The sequence below is a fragment of the Ictalurus furcatus genome, chromosome 26, assembly GCF_023375685.1.
Source record: "Ictalurus furcatus strain D&B chromosome 26, Billie_1.0, whole genome shotgun sequence".
Taxonomy (NCBI): Eukaryota; Metazoa; Chordata; class Actinopteri; order Siluriformes; family Ictaluridae; genus Ictalurus; species Ictalurus furcatus.
The window spans coordinates 17,971,309-17,991,061 of NC_071280.1; the positions used below are offsets into that span (position 1 = coordinate 17,971,309).

The following is a 19,753-nucleotide window of genomic DNA, read 5'->3' on the forward strand; positions in this document are numbered from 1 at the left end:
TATTCTGTCATTCTGTCATTCAACACGTAATGCATGGACAGTTCAGAATTGCTCGAGCCCTTGCTCTCATGTCTCTCATCTGACATGGATTTTAAATCGGTGATCTTTTTATTCAAGCGTGCTGCTCTCGTGACCGCCATTTTGGAAAGGCACACTGGGGTAAATATTTTTGTCTGATTTACGTGTGACAGACTGCTGGACAGACGTTATCAAATACTGCTCATCGGTTTTCGGTCTGTTCACAGCGGCGTCCGATGACGTACGTTTTGCGAGCTCTTTGTCGTCCACGTCGTCCGAACGGAAATGTATATATACGCGGTATGCAGTACGACGACAATAAGATGCATACACGTGTACACGTGAGCGCCTCTGCTAATTTGCACTGAGTGAAATCCAGCTCGACCGGTCGCGTCGTGGCTCTGCGCTCGCGATCCCTGCCGTGTTTTCTCTGCTGCGCGGCGTCGCAAATGAGTTTTAGTGGAATGACGAACTGACGTGCGGCGGTCACATACACTGGACGGGTTCTTCGTTTACGGCCATCTGATAATCATCACTGTAATCGACAGCGTGGGGGCGGGGAATATCCGTGCGCGGAAATGAGAATACATGCACGGGGTCAAAACCCGGAGTTGAGTAGAAACCGGGAATGTGTAACGCATATACACTGGAGAAGACAAGGACAGAGGAGGGTTTAAACTACAAGACAAACTACTCAGAGAACCGGTGAACACAATCAGGAAATAAACCAATGGTATGACAAGACTGGAGCAAAACAAAAACACGTCTCGTTTACATTTTTTACATTTCACGGCGTTCAACAGACGCCCTTATCCAGAGCGACAGACGCCCTTTTCTCATTTATACTACTGAGCGGTTGAGGGTTAAGGGCCTTGCTCAAGGGCCCAACCGTGGTAGCTTGGCAGTGCTGGGGCTTGAACCTCTGACCTTCTGATCAGTCACCCAGAGCCTTTAACCACTGACCCAACATCAAGTGTACGAGCAACACTATGAGGATTAGTGACAAGTATAAAAATAAATAAATAAATAATGTTATATTACTACTTCATAAAATGATTACACTGGTTTCTATACCAGACCTGATTCTTAACGTTCATCCCAGAGGTACGTCCCACTCCCGGGTTCTCCGTGTCTCCGTATCAGCCTGTGGGAAGGAAAAGTCATACGTATTGTATTATTCGGTTTTAAGATTTGAAACGCACACAACAGCTCTGATAGAACAGGAAGTGTGAGCCTCATCTTCTTTTTTGTTTCCTCCTCCAGTGTAAACAACCTATCTCCATATCCACCGTATCCCAGCCCCGGTCTGAACCTGCAGCCACCCAACCCTGTGCAGCAAATTATAACAGGTCTGTGCACCAAACCCCAGTATCAACTCATCACGGGACACGCTGCTATAGGAAAAAAATCCAAGACCGTGCGGTTACCACTAGGAAGGAGATTATTTTCATATATATATATACATATATATATATATATATATATATACATATATATATATATATATATATATATATACATATATATATATATATATACATATATATATATATATATACATATATATATATATATATATATATATATATATATATAAAACAGCATGTCTTTTTGTCTTTTATTCCTTCTTATACAATTGCAATGTTTTGTATATTAAAAGGTGACACATCGTACTTTTTATCCGTTTATAGTTCCGTTTAATAATGTTCAACATTCGCGAAAAAATAAATAAATAAACAAGTTGTTCCTGTTCTCGTTTATGTTATAGCAGCTACGAACGGTCGTTTCCTCACCTGAAGATGTCGTTACAGATTTCCGTCCGACTTGTACAGAGCGCTGACACTGGAGACTCCTTCCGTAAACGTGATATAAACATGTCCTCGCAGAAGACGTCACCACATCGGCGGCTACACACGTTTTTTTAACCCGTTTATGTTTAGCGTGCGCCGTACACCTCGCTGTTACTATGGAAACGACGACGTATTAGAACGACTCATGTAAACAGAGCTGCAGTTCGGACCGATCGGAATTCAGCGGCGCTGTGGGATCGATGCACGTTAACGGTGGAAATGAAGTAAACTGAGTAACGGTGACGTCGTTTTGTTTTTTTACACTTCTCTACAGATACCCCTGCACCCATGTATACACCTGGATACCATTATTATACCACTCAGGCGACTCAGCCAGGGGTCCAAGTGGTCCACAGCGGCAGGACTCAGATGGTAATCCAGCCCCCTAGGCAGACAATGGTGGTCGGCGGGGCAACACACACCATAATCCAGCCTGCTGCTCCACCTACTATGGTGATCCAGCGGGCAAATCCGACTGTTAGAGTCATCCAGCCGCAGGTTCTGCCTACAGTAATCCAGCAACCCGCAGCCAACACCGTGGGTGAGTTGTAGGATCGGCTTTACACGCACGTGAAGTTGTAATAAACACCATTTGCCTCACACACGCGCGACTCACACGGCTTTCCTCTGATTTACAGTTTATCGCCGTTATTACTGAAGTCATGCGAGTGAACCCTTCCAGGACAACATGGACGACGCTCCAGTGAAGACTCCAGCGGGATTTTACGCCATGTCGAAAATTCTTCCCGTATTCATTATCGAGTTGTTAATCAGATCGTAAAATAAGCGCAGAGTTACGCTCGAACATCAGCTCTCCTTGTTCACTCAAACTCCTCGTCCGTCCTCGCGAAGATTTTCTTCTTCTTCTCTTTTGTGTATCCGTGGTGATTAGATGTAGCGTGCTAAATCCTTATGTTATTGGTGTATTACCACAAAACCTACAGCGCGGTACGAGTCAGGTGTGCATAAACGGTACTCGTGTAATAAAGTAGTAAAGTCATACGTTTTGATGAATAAGGGACAGTAACAAGTACCGCTGTATATCAGATCAGATATGAGATTAAGATCATTGCGATGCGATTCATGGTTTCTGGGTAAGGTTTTCTCCTCGAGGTGTTAGCAGCCTTTCAAACGAGGCTTTTGGGGTTTTTTTTTTTCTTTAATGGTATAAAAAGCTCCAGAGTGAGAACATGCACACTGCAAAGGAGGTGCATGATTGTAAGGGGAGGGGGGATGTGGCGGGGGGACATCCATTTCGACGATGTTCATTTACCTATCAATATAACATCACAATAAAATCTGATTAAATCACACTTTCTCCTGTATCAACACAAGACTGTTCACTTACTGACTAAAGACGCTCACAAACGCTCATAAACCACTTTGTAAATGTCACACAGGGCTTAAGAAAGTGTTATAAAGTCTCCCATATGTGTTATAATGCATCCTATTAGCACTTTATAAACGCATTATAAATATGGCTACAAACCCTGTTTCCTTTTAAATAATCATAACAGTGTGCAGAACACCTTGCGAATGCATTGTAAACATGTTACGCAGGTACTTGTGGGTCATGACATATTTGGCCTCTGTGGAAAGTGTTACTATATATCCGTAAGCTAGTCAAACGTTTGGACACGTGAGATTGAATACACGTATAAATGTGTATTTTTTTTTGTTTTTCCCATTGTCTTAACCCTCGTGTTTTATTTGTTTACTCGTTGTTTGGTGTCGCGGAGACCTCAGTCGCTTGTGTCTGACGTTATAATAAACATTCTATTGAATCATGAATCTTTTTTTTTTGTTGTCGCTTTTTTCAATCTAAATCATTCAAATGCATGTGAGAGAAAAGAGTGAAATTTACGCTCGGTTCGATACGAAACATCATGAAGAAAAAAAGTGCTGAAATGACCGTAAAGCACAGTTACTACACCACGTAAGAGATATTTCAGGGCGTAAATGGATTAGACATGAGTTGTTTTATTTGATCTTCTTTTAGTCTACAAGAAAAGACACAAAGATTATACAGATTAATCAAAGATTTCATCACGTCACTCATGATTGAAGAGTCTGGAGTTTTCTGCTTGACATACTCCAAACATCCATCCATCCATCTTCTATACCGCTTACTGCTTTTCAGGGTCACGGGGAAACCTGGAGCCTATCCCAGGGAGCATGGGGCACGAGGCGGGGTACACCCTGGACAGAGTGCCAATCCATCACAGGGCACAATCACATACACACTCACACACCCATTCATACACTACGGACACTTTAGACACGCCAATCAGCCTACCATGCATGTCTTTGGACTGGGGGAGGAAACCGGAGTACCCGGAGGAAACCCCCGCAGCACGGGGAGAACATGCAAACTCCGCACACACAGGGCCACGGTGGGAATCGAACCCCCGACCCTGGAGGTGTGAAGCGAACGTGCTAACCACCGTGCGCCCTACTCCAAACATTTTGACAGTAAAGTATCTGGGAATTATTTCTTGAATGCCACAGAACAATGCCTCAGAGTCCAAGGGCGCGAGATTAGCCATATTAGCCATTAGTCTCTATGGGAGGGGCATACTTTCTATCCACTGTCAATCACAGTGGCACGAGCCAGTCGTTGCGTGTATGTGGGTTCACGTATGAGGAAGAGGGCAGATAGCGCTTTCGTCTGAGTATGTCCAGCATAAGCAACGCTTGGGAAAGATGCGGTTGTCTGGCTTCACGTGTCCCACAGCCAGCACTCCGATTAAACCCATCGTTCATGATACAGTGCTGTGTGTAACAAACACGGAACGTGTGAAAAGAAGCGTGTCCAGAGCAGGCATTTCATTCCAGATGCCACCCTCACATTATTAGAAAGAACAGAACACACCGTACTAAACTGATTGCACTGTACTGTAGAATTCTGATTGGCCAAGCACGGTGCTGTGTGTTCTGATTGGCCAAGATACATTAAGAGCCGGGCAGGGGGGGTGTAAACTTTTGAACATGATTATCTTATTATCTTTTTACATTTTTTTCATTTAGTACTGCCATTCAGAAGCTACGTGAGGTGTTTACACGTTTCCCAGGAGTCAAAACAAGAGCAATTGACACTGAACATCGTGTTCAAAAGTTTACACCCCCCTGGCTCTTAACGTACCGTGTTGCCTTCTCGAGCATGCGTGAATGTTTGCACCGTTTGTAATAGTCGTGTCCCTCAGTGTGAAAAGAGTGTCGCTTTAGGTTTGAACCTAAAACTTGGTTTAGCTACTGGTCGCATACACCACAAATGACTTTTTAAAAACAGTTTTATAAATGTTCGCAATATCATTTAATATATGTGCAGTGTGTTCAGATACGAATGAGGTATCCCGGTTTCTTAATAGATCGTGTGTGATCAGAGTTTGGCATTACAGCTTGTCGTAGTAAGCACAATATATCATTCAGGAATAAAATTAGACCACGCCTTTGTTTGGGTGTGCATGAGAGAGTGCGTATAATGTCGGCTATGCAACGGGAAAATCCGGTCTGTATAAGAAATTAAGGCTTTGCGTGGTTTTATCGTGTCAGGATCGTGTGAATAAACATCACATTAAAATAAGCTTTAAGGGAACACCTATTTAACAGGCACACAATGAAATACTTAAAAGAAAAAAGAAAAAAATGTGTTAATTCTTACTAATTGGTCAAATGGAATTAAGCATAATTAAAACCCATGTAATAGAAAAAAAGAGACTTTTACACAGTATTTGTAATAATAAAAGTGCAAAAATGACAGTAAAACATTAATAATACTTTATATATTAATACTTTACTACACCAAGGAAGTAAATATATTATTTCCGATGTGGACTAGACATGAAGAAATATACAAAGAGAGAACCGTAAACAGAAACTGGGAGGAATTTTCAACAGAAAAAGATAAAGAACAAAATTGTGATTTGATTAAAAGAATTTTTTTTTAAACTAATTCTTGTGAATGAGTGTGAGCATATATTAAAGATCCTTTATTCCAAAATACAGCTCGAGTGTTAACGCTGAACAATACAAAGCTTAATTATTTAATCTTCTTATTATTATTATTTATTTATTTTACAAAAACCTGTGTAAACACATTCATCAAAGACTTTAGTCACCCTGAGTCTGGAATGTTCTGCTCCACTTCCAGTAAAGTGAAGTCGACTTATTTCTGGAATGTCACAGAACTCGTTCCTGTGCTGTACAGTAGTCTCGTTTAGACCAATTCTCTGGATCGGTTGTTGTTTTGGACGTTAACCAGCCTCAGCCTGTTAACCCCGCCCACATTACATCTCTAATTCAGTTCAATTTCCTGATCTGCATTTTGCCGTTAGTGCGGCTGATTTAATCTGGTGGTCCTTTTAAGATTTTAGCGTTTATGATGATGTCGAAGGTCACATGACAATGCCAACATGGCGGATGTAGAATGTCTGGGATTTTATTCATACTACACACACATACACACATACTTGGTACGTACATCTTTAAGAAGGTGTGTAATGAGACTGACAAACGAAAAGGTGCAGGAGTGCATGGTCACGTTTATTAACCCGAATACTGGGTATTCACGTGGCAGGAACATAAACTGTGGGTGTGAAAAGTACCATTTGACGCTTCGAAGAATCATATAGGGTTAGGGTTAGGGGTTAGGGTTAAGGTTAGGCTTAAGGTTAGGGCTAGGGTTGGGGTTGGGGTTAAGGTTAAGGTTAGGGTTAAGGTTAGGGTTAGGGTTGGGGTTAGGGTTAGGGTTAAGGTTAGGGTTGGGGTTATGGTTAGCGGTTAGGGTTAGGGTTAGGGTTTAGGGTTAGGGTTAGGGTTAAGGTTAGGGTTAGGGTTAGCCAATCATATCACAAGAACTGACTGTCAGCAGGACCGAAGGTCTTCAGTCTGGTCTCCAGTCATTTTCTGTATCAATTTGGTCTTCTCAGTGTTGGGCATTGGTCTTGCTAAATATAATCTTAGACTCGACAGAGAGTTTTTAAAAATAATGTTTTCATGTTGTCTTTACTTTTTGCATGTACAAAGCTTGGCAAGAAGTAATTCCTTCGTCTAGGAAACATCCTAATCACTGGGGCAATGCACGATTAAAGCTAACCCAAAAAGGATTTGGTAGTCTTAAATTCTGATCTTGACTCGGTCACACTTTCAATTGGACTTGACAATGGCAGTCTTGACTACAGCCTAACTATGTGTATCCATCATATAATATAACAACCGCAGGTCTAAATAAACATCAGAGAAGTTTTTTATTTTTTTCATTTAGCTGTAAATGCAGCATTCTTTATATCCGAGCATCGGGTTATTTTTGGAGCAAGACAAAGCGATTAACAATACCTAATTTAATCTGGAGAATGCTGAGTAGGCTAATAAATAACTAACTGATTCCCTTAAAGTAAAGGAAAGCTATATTTCAGTATTTCGCTAATTAGGTAGAAACGTAATCTAAACTGTAGGTTGACAAACAAAATGATGGATAGCTTGTTCTAATCAGTAACTGGGTGATTGATGCACAAAATGATTGACAGACACAACCAACCGCCCCTAACCCTAACCCTACCCCCAACCCCTCCCCCTCCGCCAACCTCAGCAGTTATGTACCCGCTCACGCTAGCACACCTCTCCCTAAACCAATGGTCAGGACAGGGGCGCCGCTAGGGTTTCTGGGCCCTCTGGATAATTTGTACTCCAGGCCCCCACCCCCCTAATTATCTTTTCTTATTGCCACGTGTAAAAACAATCATTATCAATAAGCATAACAATTATGGCACATTCAATAAGAGACTACAAAGAAATAAATGTGAACAGTTTATTAAATTAACTAAAATTAGGCATTTGTAATTAAATACAAATAACTATATATATACAGTACAAGTAATTAACACCACTGTACTCAGCGACAGGATCCTTAAATCAGTGAGTTGAACTCGAGAATCGAATCGGTTCTATTCCTGAATGAATCATTCGGACTGGTTTTTATCAGCGGGATTCTCCGATTCATCGAAGTGAACCGACTCAGACAAACGATTCAGTCACGAATCAGACATCATTACAACACTTCTCTTATAAACTCTCTCGGGACAATTAAAGCAGATCGATATGATCACGTTACGTTTCGGTCGATTCCTCACAGAAAGCTTCGGAAAGCTGGAATACGTACGACACCGGACTAGTTTTATCGTCGCTCGGTGCTTTTCCGTCCTTTTAGAAGCTCGAGGCTCCATTACTATGGTTCGATTGCGTGGAAAAACATACATCCTTGGACAATTGTGTTCCAACTTCCAACAGGGATAAACACAGGGATGAGTAGCTGATAGAATTTCTAGTTTATGATAATTATAACAGCTTCATACGGGCTAGCTTCAGAATCATAGCACCAAACAGGGAACATAAATCAGCTCATTTTTGGGAAAAACTTACTTAATAGATTATAGTGCAAAGAGGCCATTTAAATATCAAAAATCATATGAAATACTATCATATCATATCATATCATATCATATGATTTTGGAATTTAAATGAATGAATGAATTTTGGTATTTAAATAATTTAAATGATATATAAAATCATATGATATGATTTTATATGATATGATATCGATGATATGTGTTTTAAAAACGCATCACTAAAGATAAGTTTCCTGCAGCAAACAAAGGCAATTACAATTCCTCTGTACAGACTACCGAAGTTAATGAAAAGTCCGTTTACAATAATATACTTCAATGTGTGCACGCATGCGGCGCTGCACGCAAGTGTCACGACACCGATCAACGGCAAACCACTTACGTTTCTATGGAAACCTCTACCTAGCTACCTAGCTAGTTTGTGGAGACGGCGAAAAGAAAGAATTCGTGTCTGTAGAGACTGGACTGAAACATGTGAAACTTTTATTGAAAGCTCTGGTGCTCTGTTGTGTCTGATTTGCCCAGAAGGTATTGCTTCCTTGGGAAGAAACCCCTTCTAAAGAAACCCCTGCCCTAAACGATCATGTGATCACTGATGAATCCTAGATGACCACATAGGCTGCGATTTAAATTTCAATTTAAATTTTCTACCTTTTCTACCTTTTTCCTGAACACCATCTTTGCAGATGTTCCAACGTTTCGCTCATTTCTTCCGAACAGCAGTTCAATAATGTCAATATATGAACACTTTTCACAAACGGGAAAATGTAAACGACAAAGATTTCAATAACTCTAGAAGCAGAGGCAAGAATGCATAATTAGATAATAAGAATACATAAACACATACTTTTTTGTATGTAACTAATTATTTTGCATATTCTTAATTACATATTAAGAAGAAAGAAAAAAAAAACAAGATCATTCATTTAGGTCTATGGTGCGCTCCAGGTTCTCCGGGTTCTCCGGCGTGAGACGTCTCACATCCGTTTGTACACGTGGATGACGTTCTTGCAGTAGGGGCAGGTGTGTTCGATGTCCTTGCAGGACTTGACACAAAAAGGAATCAAGCAGAACGGCCATATACTGCGGAGAGACGACGGAGGAAGTGTAAAGCAGTGTGTGTTTTGTTCGTTAGCTGTGTGTGGGAGAGTGTGAGATCTCTTACAAGAACAGAAAGAGTCCTCCAAAAACCGCCCAGGTGAGAAGTCCATTGACGGGTCGAGTCACTGTGACAATCTGCTGCTGGCAGAAACCACACCGTGTGTTTGCGGGTACAGATTTCATAGGAGACTGGATCACTGCAATCATACACACACACACACACACACACACACACATGTTTATTTTTTCCACAGTATTATAGCGTGTAATGTTTAATAAGGACCCACCCTTTCCATTTTGAGTTAATATTAATATTTTCCTGACTTTGTGGTTTTGCTGTCATGTTTTTCTTTTGCTCTGGCATTTTTTAAAAATCTTACCCACAGGACCAGGAGCCTGGACCACTGCTACAGATGGTTGAGGCGCTGCCTGGACAATCACAGGAGGCTGAGCTTGTTCAATGTACATAGTAGGCTGAGCTTGTTCAATGTACATAGCTTGAGGTGCCGGCTGATTGACTATGTAAGCCATGTTGTGTGGAAGCACAGGTGGTGACTAACGTGCACTTATTCTGATGCACCTGTGGAAAAACACGGGGTGGGGGAGGGACCGGGTGTGACCAGAGTAGTTAGATGCTCTAATGAGTTGATTGATAAATTTACACAACAATTTCGCAACAGACAAAGGGTGTGGGGATGAGGTGGGGGTAAGAGAGAAAGAGAAAGAGAAAGAGACATAAGACAGAGCTCTATGGCAGGAATGTGAACCTGCAGGTTGTGAACTCAAAGGTGTGTCAGTGTGTAAATCATCTAACTGTACGATCAGAAGGACACAAAGTACATGCAGTGGCTCCTCATGCACAATTTACAATCAAAGACACGTCAAGAAAATTTTAGCAAAAAAAAAAAAAAAAAAAACCCCCGCACCTGCTCAGACCACAAACGTGTCCTGTGTGTGAGTCACGAGTGCACCCTAGATAATGAAAATATATAAGATGGATTTATATATATATATATATATATATATATACATATAAGATGAGTTTTATATCAGTATATATATATATATATATATATATATATATATATATATATATATATATATATATATATATATACGTTACACACTATATATGTACACTAATTTATATATATACATATAAGATGAGTTTTATATCAGTATATATATATATATATACGCTATACACTATATATACACTAATAATAAAACTCACACACAGGACACTTTTGTGATCTGAGCAGGTGCAGGGTTTTGGGTTTTTTTTGCTAAAAGTTTCTTGACGTGTCTTTGATTGTAAATTGAGCATGCAGAGACATATTTTTGTCCTTCTGTTCATATTTTTGTGTTCGCAACGTGCAGGTTTACATACCTGCCCTAGAGCTCACTCTCTCTTCTCTCTCTTTCTCTGTCTCTCGAACCCCCAGCCCTGGAGGTGTACATTAGGCAAAGTATGCTCGCAACTGCACACCTAAATAAGCTACTGTAATTCTACTGTAAGTTGTACTTTGATTTGCTCGTATTAGAACAGCCTCGTGTGGCCGTCTTCAGGAGGAGAAGGTCACCAGGCCGATGCGCTTCTCTAGCTGCAGTTAAACACTGGACACTTTAGATTTCACTTCGGCAGCAGAACACTTGCTTATCGTGAAAACGCGCAGAAAATAGTCAAAAATAAAGAGAAATGGGAAATTAGGATTTTTGTTACTAATATTATTTGTTACTAATATGTCAGTAATATTTCTTTGTAAACAAACATCTATGAGGCCACATGCCTGTTTTATTAGACGATAATTATATCATTTTATATATGAATTAAAAAAGTAGTTTTTATACATTTTTCTATTCCTATGTGGTCCTTTGGTCTCTACGAATGGTGTGTATAAGCAAAAATGAAATAAATAAATAAATAAATAAATTTTAAAAATCATATTTGTTTATTTGTTTGTTTGTTTATTTATTTATCTACATTTCATTTCTACTCACTATATTACGAGTGCTATTTCCTGCATATCTGCAAATGCCATTTTGTTGGATTTATTCAGAAAATAATGGATTAAAAAAATGGCATAAAAATGGCACATCATTTCTTTGTGCAATTTTATTCATTGCTTCACTTCCTGTAGAATTAATTCTTTCCTCCTTTCTTTACAGTTTTTAACAATACGTTTTTAACAAAAAAAAAGTTATTTAAAAAAGAAAGTTATTAAAAAATGTATTTTTGCATCTAGCATTTTTTGCCTTTCTCAAACCTACACACACACACACACACACACACACACACACACACACACACACACACACACACACACACACTTACCTTTGTGCTCTGTGTCTTTCCTTTCTGAGAGATGCAGGCTGACTAAATCAGATTACAGACCACACACACCATGTGAAGAGAAAGAAGAACTAAAGGGACATATGGTGAAATTAATGCCACTCCCTTTGCAGTGTTCAGGAACTATCGCAGCAACACTACTTACTTACACTCCTTACTGAAACAACATTTTTGAGCTGATACGTCACAACATATTTAACAGTGTTCCTGAGCAGCAGGAGTAATTACCCATCAGCCTCACCAATCCCCCAGTTCAAACTGTATTCAGATTTCCATATTAATAATCATTATTAGGGTGCTTGGACCCTTATTGCTTGTGTAAGGAATTTTCTTCTTATTTGTCTTCATATTATTATTTTTCTCTGATAAAATGGATTATGCCGACCAAATAGTGGGTGGTACAGAGATTAAACTTGGTCGGTAGGTGGTTCTCCCTTCTGCTACTGGTGGTACCTAATGGTGGCACTGCAGTGAAGTGTTTCTTCTTGGGTTTTATGAGGGCGTAAATGGGTGGGCAACATGACAGGGATACAGACGTGAAGACAAAATGTTTGTCTCTGAGGCCCTCTGGTGGCTGGCTGCAGGACATTTTGAACCTCGCCCGTTGCCATGTTAGTGAAGGGAAAAATGAAAGGAATTGTTTCAAAAAGTTCAGCTGACCATGATATGTCTTGTTCCGCCTCACTGGTTTCACTGGACCACTTAGAAACCATGAAGAAGATAACGAGTCTTTATTGGTCACGTATACATTACAGCACAGTGAAATTTTTTTCTTCACATACCCCAACATGTTAGGAGGTTGGGGTCAGAGTGCAGGGTCAGCTGTGATACAGCGCCCCCTGGAGTAGAGAGGGTTAAGGGCCTTGCTCAAGGGCCCAACAGTGGCAGCTTGGCAGTGCTGGGGCTTAAACCCCCAACCGTCTGATCAGTAACCCAGAGCCTTAACCGCCAAGCCACTACTGCCCCTACGACGATGGCTTAGGACTGCAGTTGCTGCAAACAGTTTAGGACTCAAGTCTCCATCATTGAACAGCTGATAATTTCAACAAAATAGGCTTCAAGTTAAAACTATATTGGATTAAGGAATAACTCTGATATTCTGATATTCTTTAGAATTGCTCATAAACTCATAAGATCTGTAAAATCCGGTGTCACCCAGATGAGGACGGTTCCTTTTAGAGTCTGGTTCCTCTCAAGATTTGTTCCTCATATCCTCTCAGGTAGTTTTTCTACCTCTGGCTTGCTCATTAAGGATAAATGTATCGATTTAAACTGTATATAAGGAATTGATATACTTCTGAAATGTGAATTCTACTGTAAACTGTTCGGCACACCCTCGGTGGGGAATTGTGTGCAGTTTTTCTGGTATGTTTGTGCAAAACATGAAAGGGTTATTCAGGATTACCTGCTGAGGCCATCTGTTAAGTTTGGGGTGTGGTCATTCGTAGGGGGTGGGGTTAGGATCAAACCACTTTTTCTCAGACACCCTAAATCCGATCAGTCTGACTCTTAGTGTATCGTCGAGCTAATCCGTGAGTGGAAGGGTAACTTCAAAAACATGGCTTTAACATTTCACTTGACTCTTCATATTTCTGTATATTCTTTATTCATTAGTTCTTTATTATTTCGAGATCTTTTTTTTTTATTTATCCCAAATTTCCTACACCAGGATGTGGCTTTCCGAAGAGGGACTGCCTCAGGGTATCTGGTGGCGCAGTCAGTGATAACGAGGATGTATTCATGGCTGAACAGCAAATTAAAGTCATTTTTATTATTATTATTATTATTATTATTATTATTATTATTGGGAGTTTAACAGAGAAACGTGCTTCGAAATATTAACATTTTCCACAAATGCGAACATGTAGAGAAGACAAACACAATCACTTCAACAACTCAAATCTTTATTTTTTTTACAACAAATACATTTTTTAAAATGATTACATATTCTTAACTGTATATTCCTACAGCATTTCGCCTGGTTCATGATGTTCTACAGGTTCTCCGTGTTCTGTGTGAGACGTCTCACATCCGTCTGTAAATGTGGATGACGTTCTTGCAGTAGGGGCAGGAGTGTTCGATGTCCTTGCAGGACGTCACGCAAAAAGGAATCAAGCAGCACGGCCAAATGCTGCAGAGAGACAACAGAGGAAGGTGTAAAAACATTGCGTGCTGGTGGGTCAGCTGTGTGCGTGAGAGCGTGAGATCGTACCACAAGAAAAAGAGTATCCCGGCAACCACCCAGGCGAGGACTCCAGTTACGGATCTGGTCGATGTGACAATCTGCTGCTGGCAGAAACCACACCTTGTTGATGCGGGAAAGGATTTCATAGGAGCTTGCATCACTGCAATTGCACACACACACACACACACACACACACAAACACACACATACACATACACAGGTCAAGCCTATTTCCATTAACCACAATATGGCATTATTGCAAATACAAAGAGTAGAATACACTGATCAGCCATAACATTAAAACCACTGACGGGTGACGTGAATAGCATTGATTATCTCGTTACAGCTGCACCTGTCGAGGAGTGGGATATATTACGCAGCAAGTGAACAGTCAGTTCTTGAAGTCGATGTGTTGGAAGCAGGAACAATGGGAAAGTGTAAGCAACTTAGTGACTTTGATAAGGGCCAAATTGTGCTGGCTGGATGACTGGGTCAGAGCATCTCCAATACAGGGCAGTATGCAGTGGTAGGAATCTACCAAAAGTGGTCTAAGGAAGGACAACTGGTGAACTGGTGATAGGGTCATGTGATTAGATCCAGTACGTCCTGGATGTTGTAACGCGCACGTGTCGATTTCAGACACAGTATGTCGTTAAGTAGTTTATCTACAGTTATGGTTAAGGTTAGGGTTACAACATCCAGTACACAGTGGATCTAATCCATTATGTCATCATGCTACAGGCTGCAGTGAGGACACACATGTCATGGGCGCCCAAGGCTCAGTGGTGTGCGTGGGGAGCGAAGGCTAACCCATCTGATGATTTAAAGTTACATTTTTTTAAAAGTTACATTCAAAACAGTTGTTCTTGTTGGTCAGTGTGTTGTGGTTTTGGTTGGTCAGTGTGTTGTGTTCTTGTTGGTCAGTGTGTTGTGGTTTTGGTTGGTCAGTGTGTTGTGGTCTTGGTTGGTCAGTGTGTTGTGGTCTTGGTTGGTCAGTGTGTTGTGGTTTTGGTTGGTCAGTGTGTTGTGTTCTTGTTGGTCAGTGTGTTGTGGTTTTGGTTGGTCAGTGTGTTGTGGTCTTGGTTGGTCAGTGTGTTGTGGTCTTGGTTGGTCAGTGTGTTGTGGTCTTGGTTGGTCAGTGTGTTATGGTCTTGGTTGGTCAGTGTGTTGTGGTTTTGGTTGGTCAGTGTGTTGTGGTTTTGGTTGGTCAGTGTGTTGTGATTTTGGTTGGTCAGTGTGTTGTGTTCTTGTTGGTCAGTGTGTTGTGGTTTTGGTTGGTCAGTGTGTTGTGGTTTTGGTTGGTCAGTGTGTTGTGTTCTTGTTGGTCAGCGTGTTGTGGTCTTGGTTGGTCAGTGTGTTGTGGCCTTGGTTGGTCAGTGTGTTGTGTTCTTGGTTGGTCAGTGTGTTGTGGTTTTGGTTGGTCAGTGTGTTGTGTTCTTGGTTGGTCAGTGTGTTGTGTTCTTGGTTGGTCAGTGTGTTGTGGTTTTGGTTGGTCAGTGTGTTGTGGTCTTGTTGGTCAGTGTGTTGTGGTTTTGGTTGGTCAGTGTGTTGTGGTTTTGGTTGGTCAGTGTGTTGTGGTTTTGGTTGGTCAGTGTGTTGTGTTCTTGTTGGTCAGTGTGTTGTGGTTTTGATTGGTCAGTGTGTTGTGGCCTTGGTTGGTCAGTGTGTTGTGGTCTTGGTTGGTCAGTGTGTTGTGGCCTTGGTTGGTCAGTGTGTTGTGGTTTTGGTTGGTCAGAGTGTTGTGTTCTTGTTGGTCAGTGTGTTGTGGTTTTGGTTGGTCAGTGTGTTGTGGTTTTGGTTGGTCAGTGTGTTGTGTTCTTGTTGGTCAGTGTGCTGTGGTTTTGATTGGTCAGTGTGTTGTGGCCTTGGTTGGTCAGTGTGTTGTGGTCTTGGTTGGTCAGTGTGTTGTGGTCTTGGTTGGTCAGTGTGTTGTGGTTTTGGTTGGTCAGTGTGTTGTGTTCTTGTTGGTCAGTGTGTTGTGGTTTTGGTTGGTCAGTGTGTTGTGGTTTCGGTTGGTCAGTGTGCTGTGGTTTCGGTTGGTCAGTGTGTTGTGGTTTCGGTTGGTCAGTGTGTTGTGGTTTCGGTTGGTCAGTGTGTTGTGGCGTTGGTTGGTCAGTGTGTTGTGGTCTTGGTTGGTCAGTGTGTTGTGGTCTTGGTTGGTCAGTGTGTTGTGGTCTTGGTTGGTCAGTGTGTTGTGGTTTTGGTTGGTCAGTGTGTTGTGTTCTTGTTGGTCAGTGTGTTGTGGTTTTGGTTGGTCAGTGTGTTGTGGTTTTGGTTGGTCAGTGTGTTGTGGTCTTGGTTGGTCAGTATTTTGTGTTTTTGAATTATCAGTGTGTTGTTATTTTTGCCCTTACAGCACACTGCAAATTATGATCCATTGTGTTGAGATTGTGTAGAAGTCTTACCCACAGGACCAGGAGCCTGGACAACTGCTACAGCTGGCTGAGCAGCCTGGACAATTACAGGAGGTGGAGGTTGTTCGATTATTACAGGAGGTGGAGGTTGTTCGATCATTACAGGAGGTGGAGGTTGTTCGATTATTACAGGAGGTGGAGGTTGTTCTATGATCACAGGTGGAGGTTGTTCGATCATTCCAGGAGGTGGAGGTTGTTCGATCATTCCAGGAGGTGGAGGTTGTTCGATCATTACAGGAGGTGGAAGTTGTTCAATCATTACAGGAGATGGAGGTTGTTCTATGATCACAGGTGGAGGTTGTTCGATCATTACAGGAGGTGGAGGTTGTTCAATGATCACAGGTGGAAGTTGTTCAATCATTACAGGAGATGGAGGTTGTTCGATCATTACAGGAGGTGGAAGTGGTTCGATGAACACAGGTGGAGGATGTTCGATCATTACAGGAGGTGGAAGTTGTTCGATGAACACAGGTGGAGGTTGTTCGATCATTACAGGAGGTGGAGGTTGTTCGATCATTACAGGAGGTGGAAGTTGTTCAGTGAACACAGGTGGAGGTTGTTCGATCATTACAGGAGGTGGAGGTTGTTCAATGAACACAGGTGGAGGTTGTTCGATCATTACAGGAGGTGGAAGTTGTTCAATGAACACAGGTGGAGGTTGTTCGATCATTACAGGAGGTGGAGGTTGTTCGATCATTACAGGAGGTGGAAGTTGTTCTATGAACACAGGTGGAGGTTGTTCGATCATTACAGGAGGTGGAGGTTGTTCGATCATTACAGGAGGTGGAAGTTGTTCAATGAACACAGGTGGAGGTGCAGGCTGAGCCATGTTGTGTGGAAGTAAAGGTTGCCACTAACATGCGCTGACTCTGATGCACCTGTGGAAAAATATGGCAAAAAGCAAAAACCTCATGTCCATGAGGTGAAGTGAAGAGACGTGGAGGAGAGTTAAATGGAGTTAAAATGGAAGATATGAACCGGTATGAGGTAATAGCATCTAAAGTCTTTGTTCTACTAAAATAACTACATTCCTATTAACCAGTTACCTGTGGCTGCTAATGATTGCCACCAAGTTATAATTTGCATGGCCTAACTAGCTGGAAGGTTACCTCAATATTTATACTGGACATTCAGTGTTTAACATCAACGAGTGCACAAATCTTGCTATCTGGGTTGTACACCCCCCCCCCAAACATTGTTGATATTTGAATTTCTCGATTTCTCACAACTGTAACCAGTCAGTTTAAATGAAACGCAAAATGCTAAGGCCAAATGCTACCCCAAGATCAAAACCATTGGCACAAATGATTAAATACAAGACAGATATTTTTTTAATAGGTTCTCCGGGCCAAAGAGGAAAAGGACCATCCAAGCTGTTATCAGCGTCAGGTCCAAAAGCCAGCGTCTGTCATGGTATGGGGGCGTGTCAGTGCCCATAGTATGGGGGTGTGTCAGTGCCCATGGTATGGGGGCGTGTCAGTGCCCATGGTATAGGGGTGTGTCAGTGCCCATGGTGTGGGGGCGTGTCGGTGCCCATGGTATGGGGGTGTGTCAGTGCCCATGGTATGGGGGTGTGTCAGTGCCCATGGTATGGGGGCGTGTCAGTGCCCATAGCATGGGTAACTTGCACATCTGTGAGGGTATCATTAATTCAGAAAGATATGTACACATTCTAGAGCAACACATGCTGCCATCCAGAGCAGGACAACGCCAAACCACATTCTGCCCGGATTACAAGCACATGGCTGCGTAAGCAGAGAGCGCGGGTGCTAGCATGGCCTGCTGCAGTCCTGACCTGTCTCCCCTTGAGAACGTGTGGCGCATCATGAAGTGCAAAATAAGGCGACGAAGCCCTCGTAGAGTCGCTCGGCTGAAGAAATGCATAATGGATGAACGAGGGGAAATTCCGCTCGCTAAACTTAACCAACCTGTGTCTTCACTCATCGCCCAAACGCTTAATAAGTGTTAGTAAAAGAAAAGCTGACGTTACACAGCGGTAAACTGTCGACTGTCCCAACTGTTCTGGAGTGTGTTGCAGTCATCAGATTTGAAATGAGTGTAAATTTTCAAAAACAAATCAAATAATGTGTTAATAATGTTTTTTCAATATAGTACAGAGTGACCTGAATGTTCAAACAACTCTTTTTGTTGTTGTTTTTTTTGTTTTTTTTTGCATGTTCCATACCATCCCAACTTTTTCGGAAATTGGGTCGTAATTCAAGCATATAAAATTTATATTCAAATACACGTGTCAGCTTCCCAGTTCCATAAACGGAGGCTAAAGGCAGTGTTGTGGGGTTGAGACAGAAAGTACGAAGGGCAGGAATGTAAACAAACCGGTTGTGAAGAAAACCCTGAGTCCGGGTGCACGGCGTCTAAATGCATGAACAGAAATACACTGAATATTTTTTTCCCCTAGATTTTATGTGGAAACCCACAAGAAGAATATCCTCCTCTGTTCGTTCCTCTAGTGCACATGCTCATTTCATTCCCTTCGAGGACATAATTCATTTATATATACAGTACATCCTTTTGCTTATCATGATACTTTTTTATTCATTATTTATTTTCTGTTTCTCAGGGTTTTCACTGTTGCATCTTTGAAGGCTTCGTATTTTGTCCTTCGTTTTTTGTTGTTGTTGTTGTTTGTTTTTTTTAACGGCCCAATAAATAAAAATTCTTGTAGGATTATCAGTTTGATAAATGATAATCACGTCTCATTTCTCCTCTCTGCGATAGTACATTGCAGATGCATGTCTCTCAAACTCTCAAACAATTCGTCCAGTCCGAAATGACGTCACACATCATCTCTTTGTGCAATTTAACGCAATACTTCGTATTACTTCGACTTCTGATCGAATGAATTAATGTGATGGATGAATGAAATTAAAAACCTACCTCTGCACTTTGTGTCAATCCTCTCTGACTGTTACAGCACGACTAAATCAGATCACGAACAACGCCACATGTCTCCCTTCCGCAGCGATACCATCGACATTTATCAGCACCTCTCACTGCAACAATGTTTACTGAAGCAACATTTTTTTTAAACTAGTTTTAAAATTCCTGAGCTACACGAGTCAGCAGTAATCAAGTAACGGCTGGTTATTAGCATCGATGAATAGACTCGAGCGACGCATTATATCACGGGGTCGATCGATAATGTATGTAATAAGATGTAATAAGAAAGAACGATAGCCCTGCTAGCACAGTTATACCTTAACCCATAAAAGCTACATGTTTGGAGTAATAATGTCATTTTAAGTCTACTTATTACAGATATACTCTGATTCAAAAACAAATGTATAATTGTATAAACGTATAAATATTTCATGTATTATCTAGAACGGTTAAAGAAGAATAAAGTGAATGTTTTGGAACAGCCAAGTCAAAGCCCTGACCTTAATCCAGTAGAAATGTTGTGGAAGAAC

At 41.4% G+C, this 19,753-nt stretch overlaps 3 protein-coding genes and 1 long non-coding RNA gene across 6 annotated transcripts in view; 1 reads left to right on the top strand and 3 right to left on the bottom strand.

Annotated features, from left to right (window-relative positions):
- LOC128602061 (uncharacterized) overlaps positions 1–1,413 on the bottom strand; it is a 6,703-nt gene extending 5,290 nt beyond the window's left edge. For 2 of the 3 annotated variants that reach the window (XR_008384797.1, XR_008384795.1), the window contains exon 1: positions 1,098–1,413. This is a non-coding gene — a long non-coding RNA (uncharacterized LOC128602061). The remainder of the gene's footprint in view (positions 1–1,097) is intronic. The other variant, XR_008384796.1, reaches the window with a different exon arrangement.
- LOC128602059 (uncharacterized) overlaps positions 1–3,659 on the top strand; it is a 9,914-nt gene extending 6,255 nt beyond the window's left edge. Inside the window, exons 11-13 of the mRNA XM_053615585.1 lie at positions 1,282–1,367; positions 2,143–2,409; positions 2,507–3,659. Coding sequence (XP_053471560.1) covers positions 1,282–1,367; positions 2,143–2,409; positions 2,507–2,526 — 373 coding nt within the window. The 3' untranslated portion in view covers positions 2,527–3,659. The remainder of the gene's footprint in view (positions 1–1,281; positions 1,368–2,142; positions 2,410–2,506) is intronic.
- Positions 3,660–7,660: 4,001 nt separating this feature from the next.
- On the bottom strand, positions 7,661–11,812 carry LOC128602374 (LITAF domain-containing protein-like). Its single transcript, XM_053616132.1, has 4 exons — positions 11,706–11,812; positions 9,751–9,950; positions 9,435–9,567; positions 7,661–9,352 (listed from the first exon to the last, which is right to left on the bottom strand). Exons 2-4 carry the CDS (start codon positions 9,899–9,901, stop codon positions 9,247–9,249), a joined length of 390 nt encoding a protein of 129 aa, XP_053472107.1. The 5' UTR covers positions 9,902–9,950; positions 11,706–11,812; the 3' UTR covers positions 7,661–9,246.
- A 1,867-nt stretch (positions 11,813–13,679) lies between these two features.
- On the bottom strand, positions 13,680–16,766 carry LOC128602334 (uncharacterized). The gene is made up of 3 exons (XM_053616085.1): positions 16,314–16,766; positions 13,936–14,068; positions 13,680–13,854 (listed from the first exon to the last, which is right to left on the bottom strand). The coding sequence occupies exons 1-3, from the start codon at positions 16,759–16,761 to the stop codon at positions 13,749–13,751; spliced, it is 687 nt and encodes a 228-aa protein (XP_053472060.1). The 5' UTR covers positions 16,762–16,766; the 3' UTR covers positions 13,680–13,748.
- Positions 16,767–19,753: the final 2,987 nt, after the last annotated feature.

Excerpts from the sequence above, each read along its gene's own strand:
- LOC128602374 (XM_053616132.1), bottom strand. The coding sequence starts at position 9,901 with ATGGCTTACATAGTCAATCAGCCGGCACCTCAAGCTATGTACATTGAA. Across the intron at positions 9,568-9,750 it reads CCAGGCTCCTGGTCCTGTGG|TGATCCAGTCTCCTATGAAA; the intron begins GTAAGATTTTTA and ends GTATGATTGCAG. Across the intron at positions 9,353-9,434 it reads GGAGGACTCTTTCTGTTCTT|TATATGGCCGTTCTGCTTGA; the intron begins GTAAGAGATCTC and ends GTCTCTCCGCAG.
- LOC128602334 (XM_053616085.1), bottom strand. The coding sequence starts at position 16,761 with ATGATCGAACATCCTCCACCTGTGTTCATCGAACCACTTCCACCTCCT. Across the intron at positions 14,069-16,313 it reads CCAGGCTCCTGGTCCTGTGG|TGATGCAAGCTCCTATGAAA; the intron begins GTAAGACTTCTA and ends GTGCAATTGCAG. Across the intron at positions 13,855-13,935 it reads GGGATACTCTTTTTCTTGTG|CATTTGGCCGTGCTGCTTGA; the intron begins GTACGATCTCAC and ends GTCTCTCTGCAG.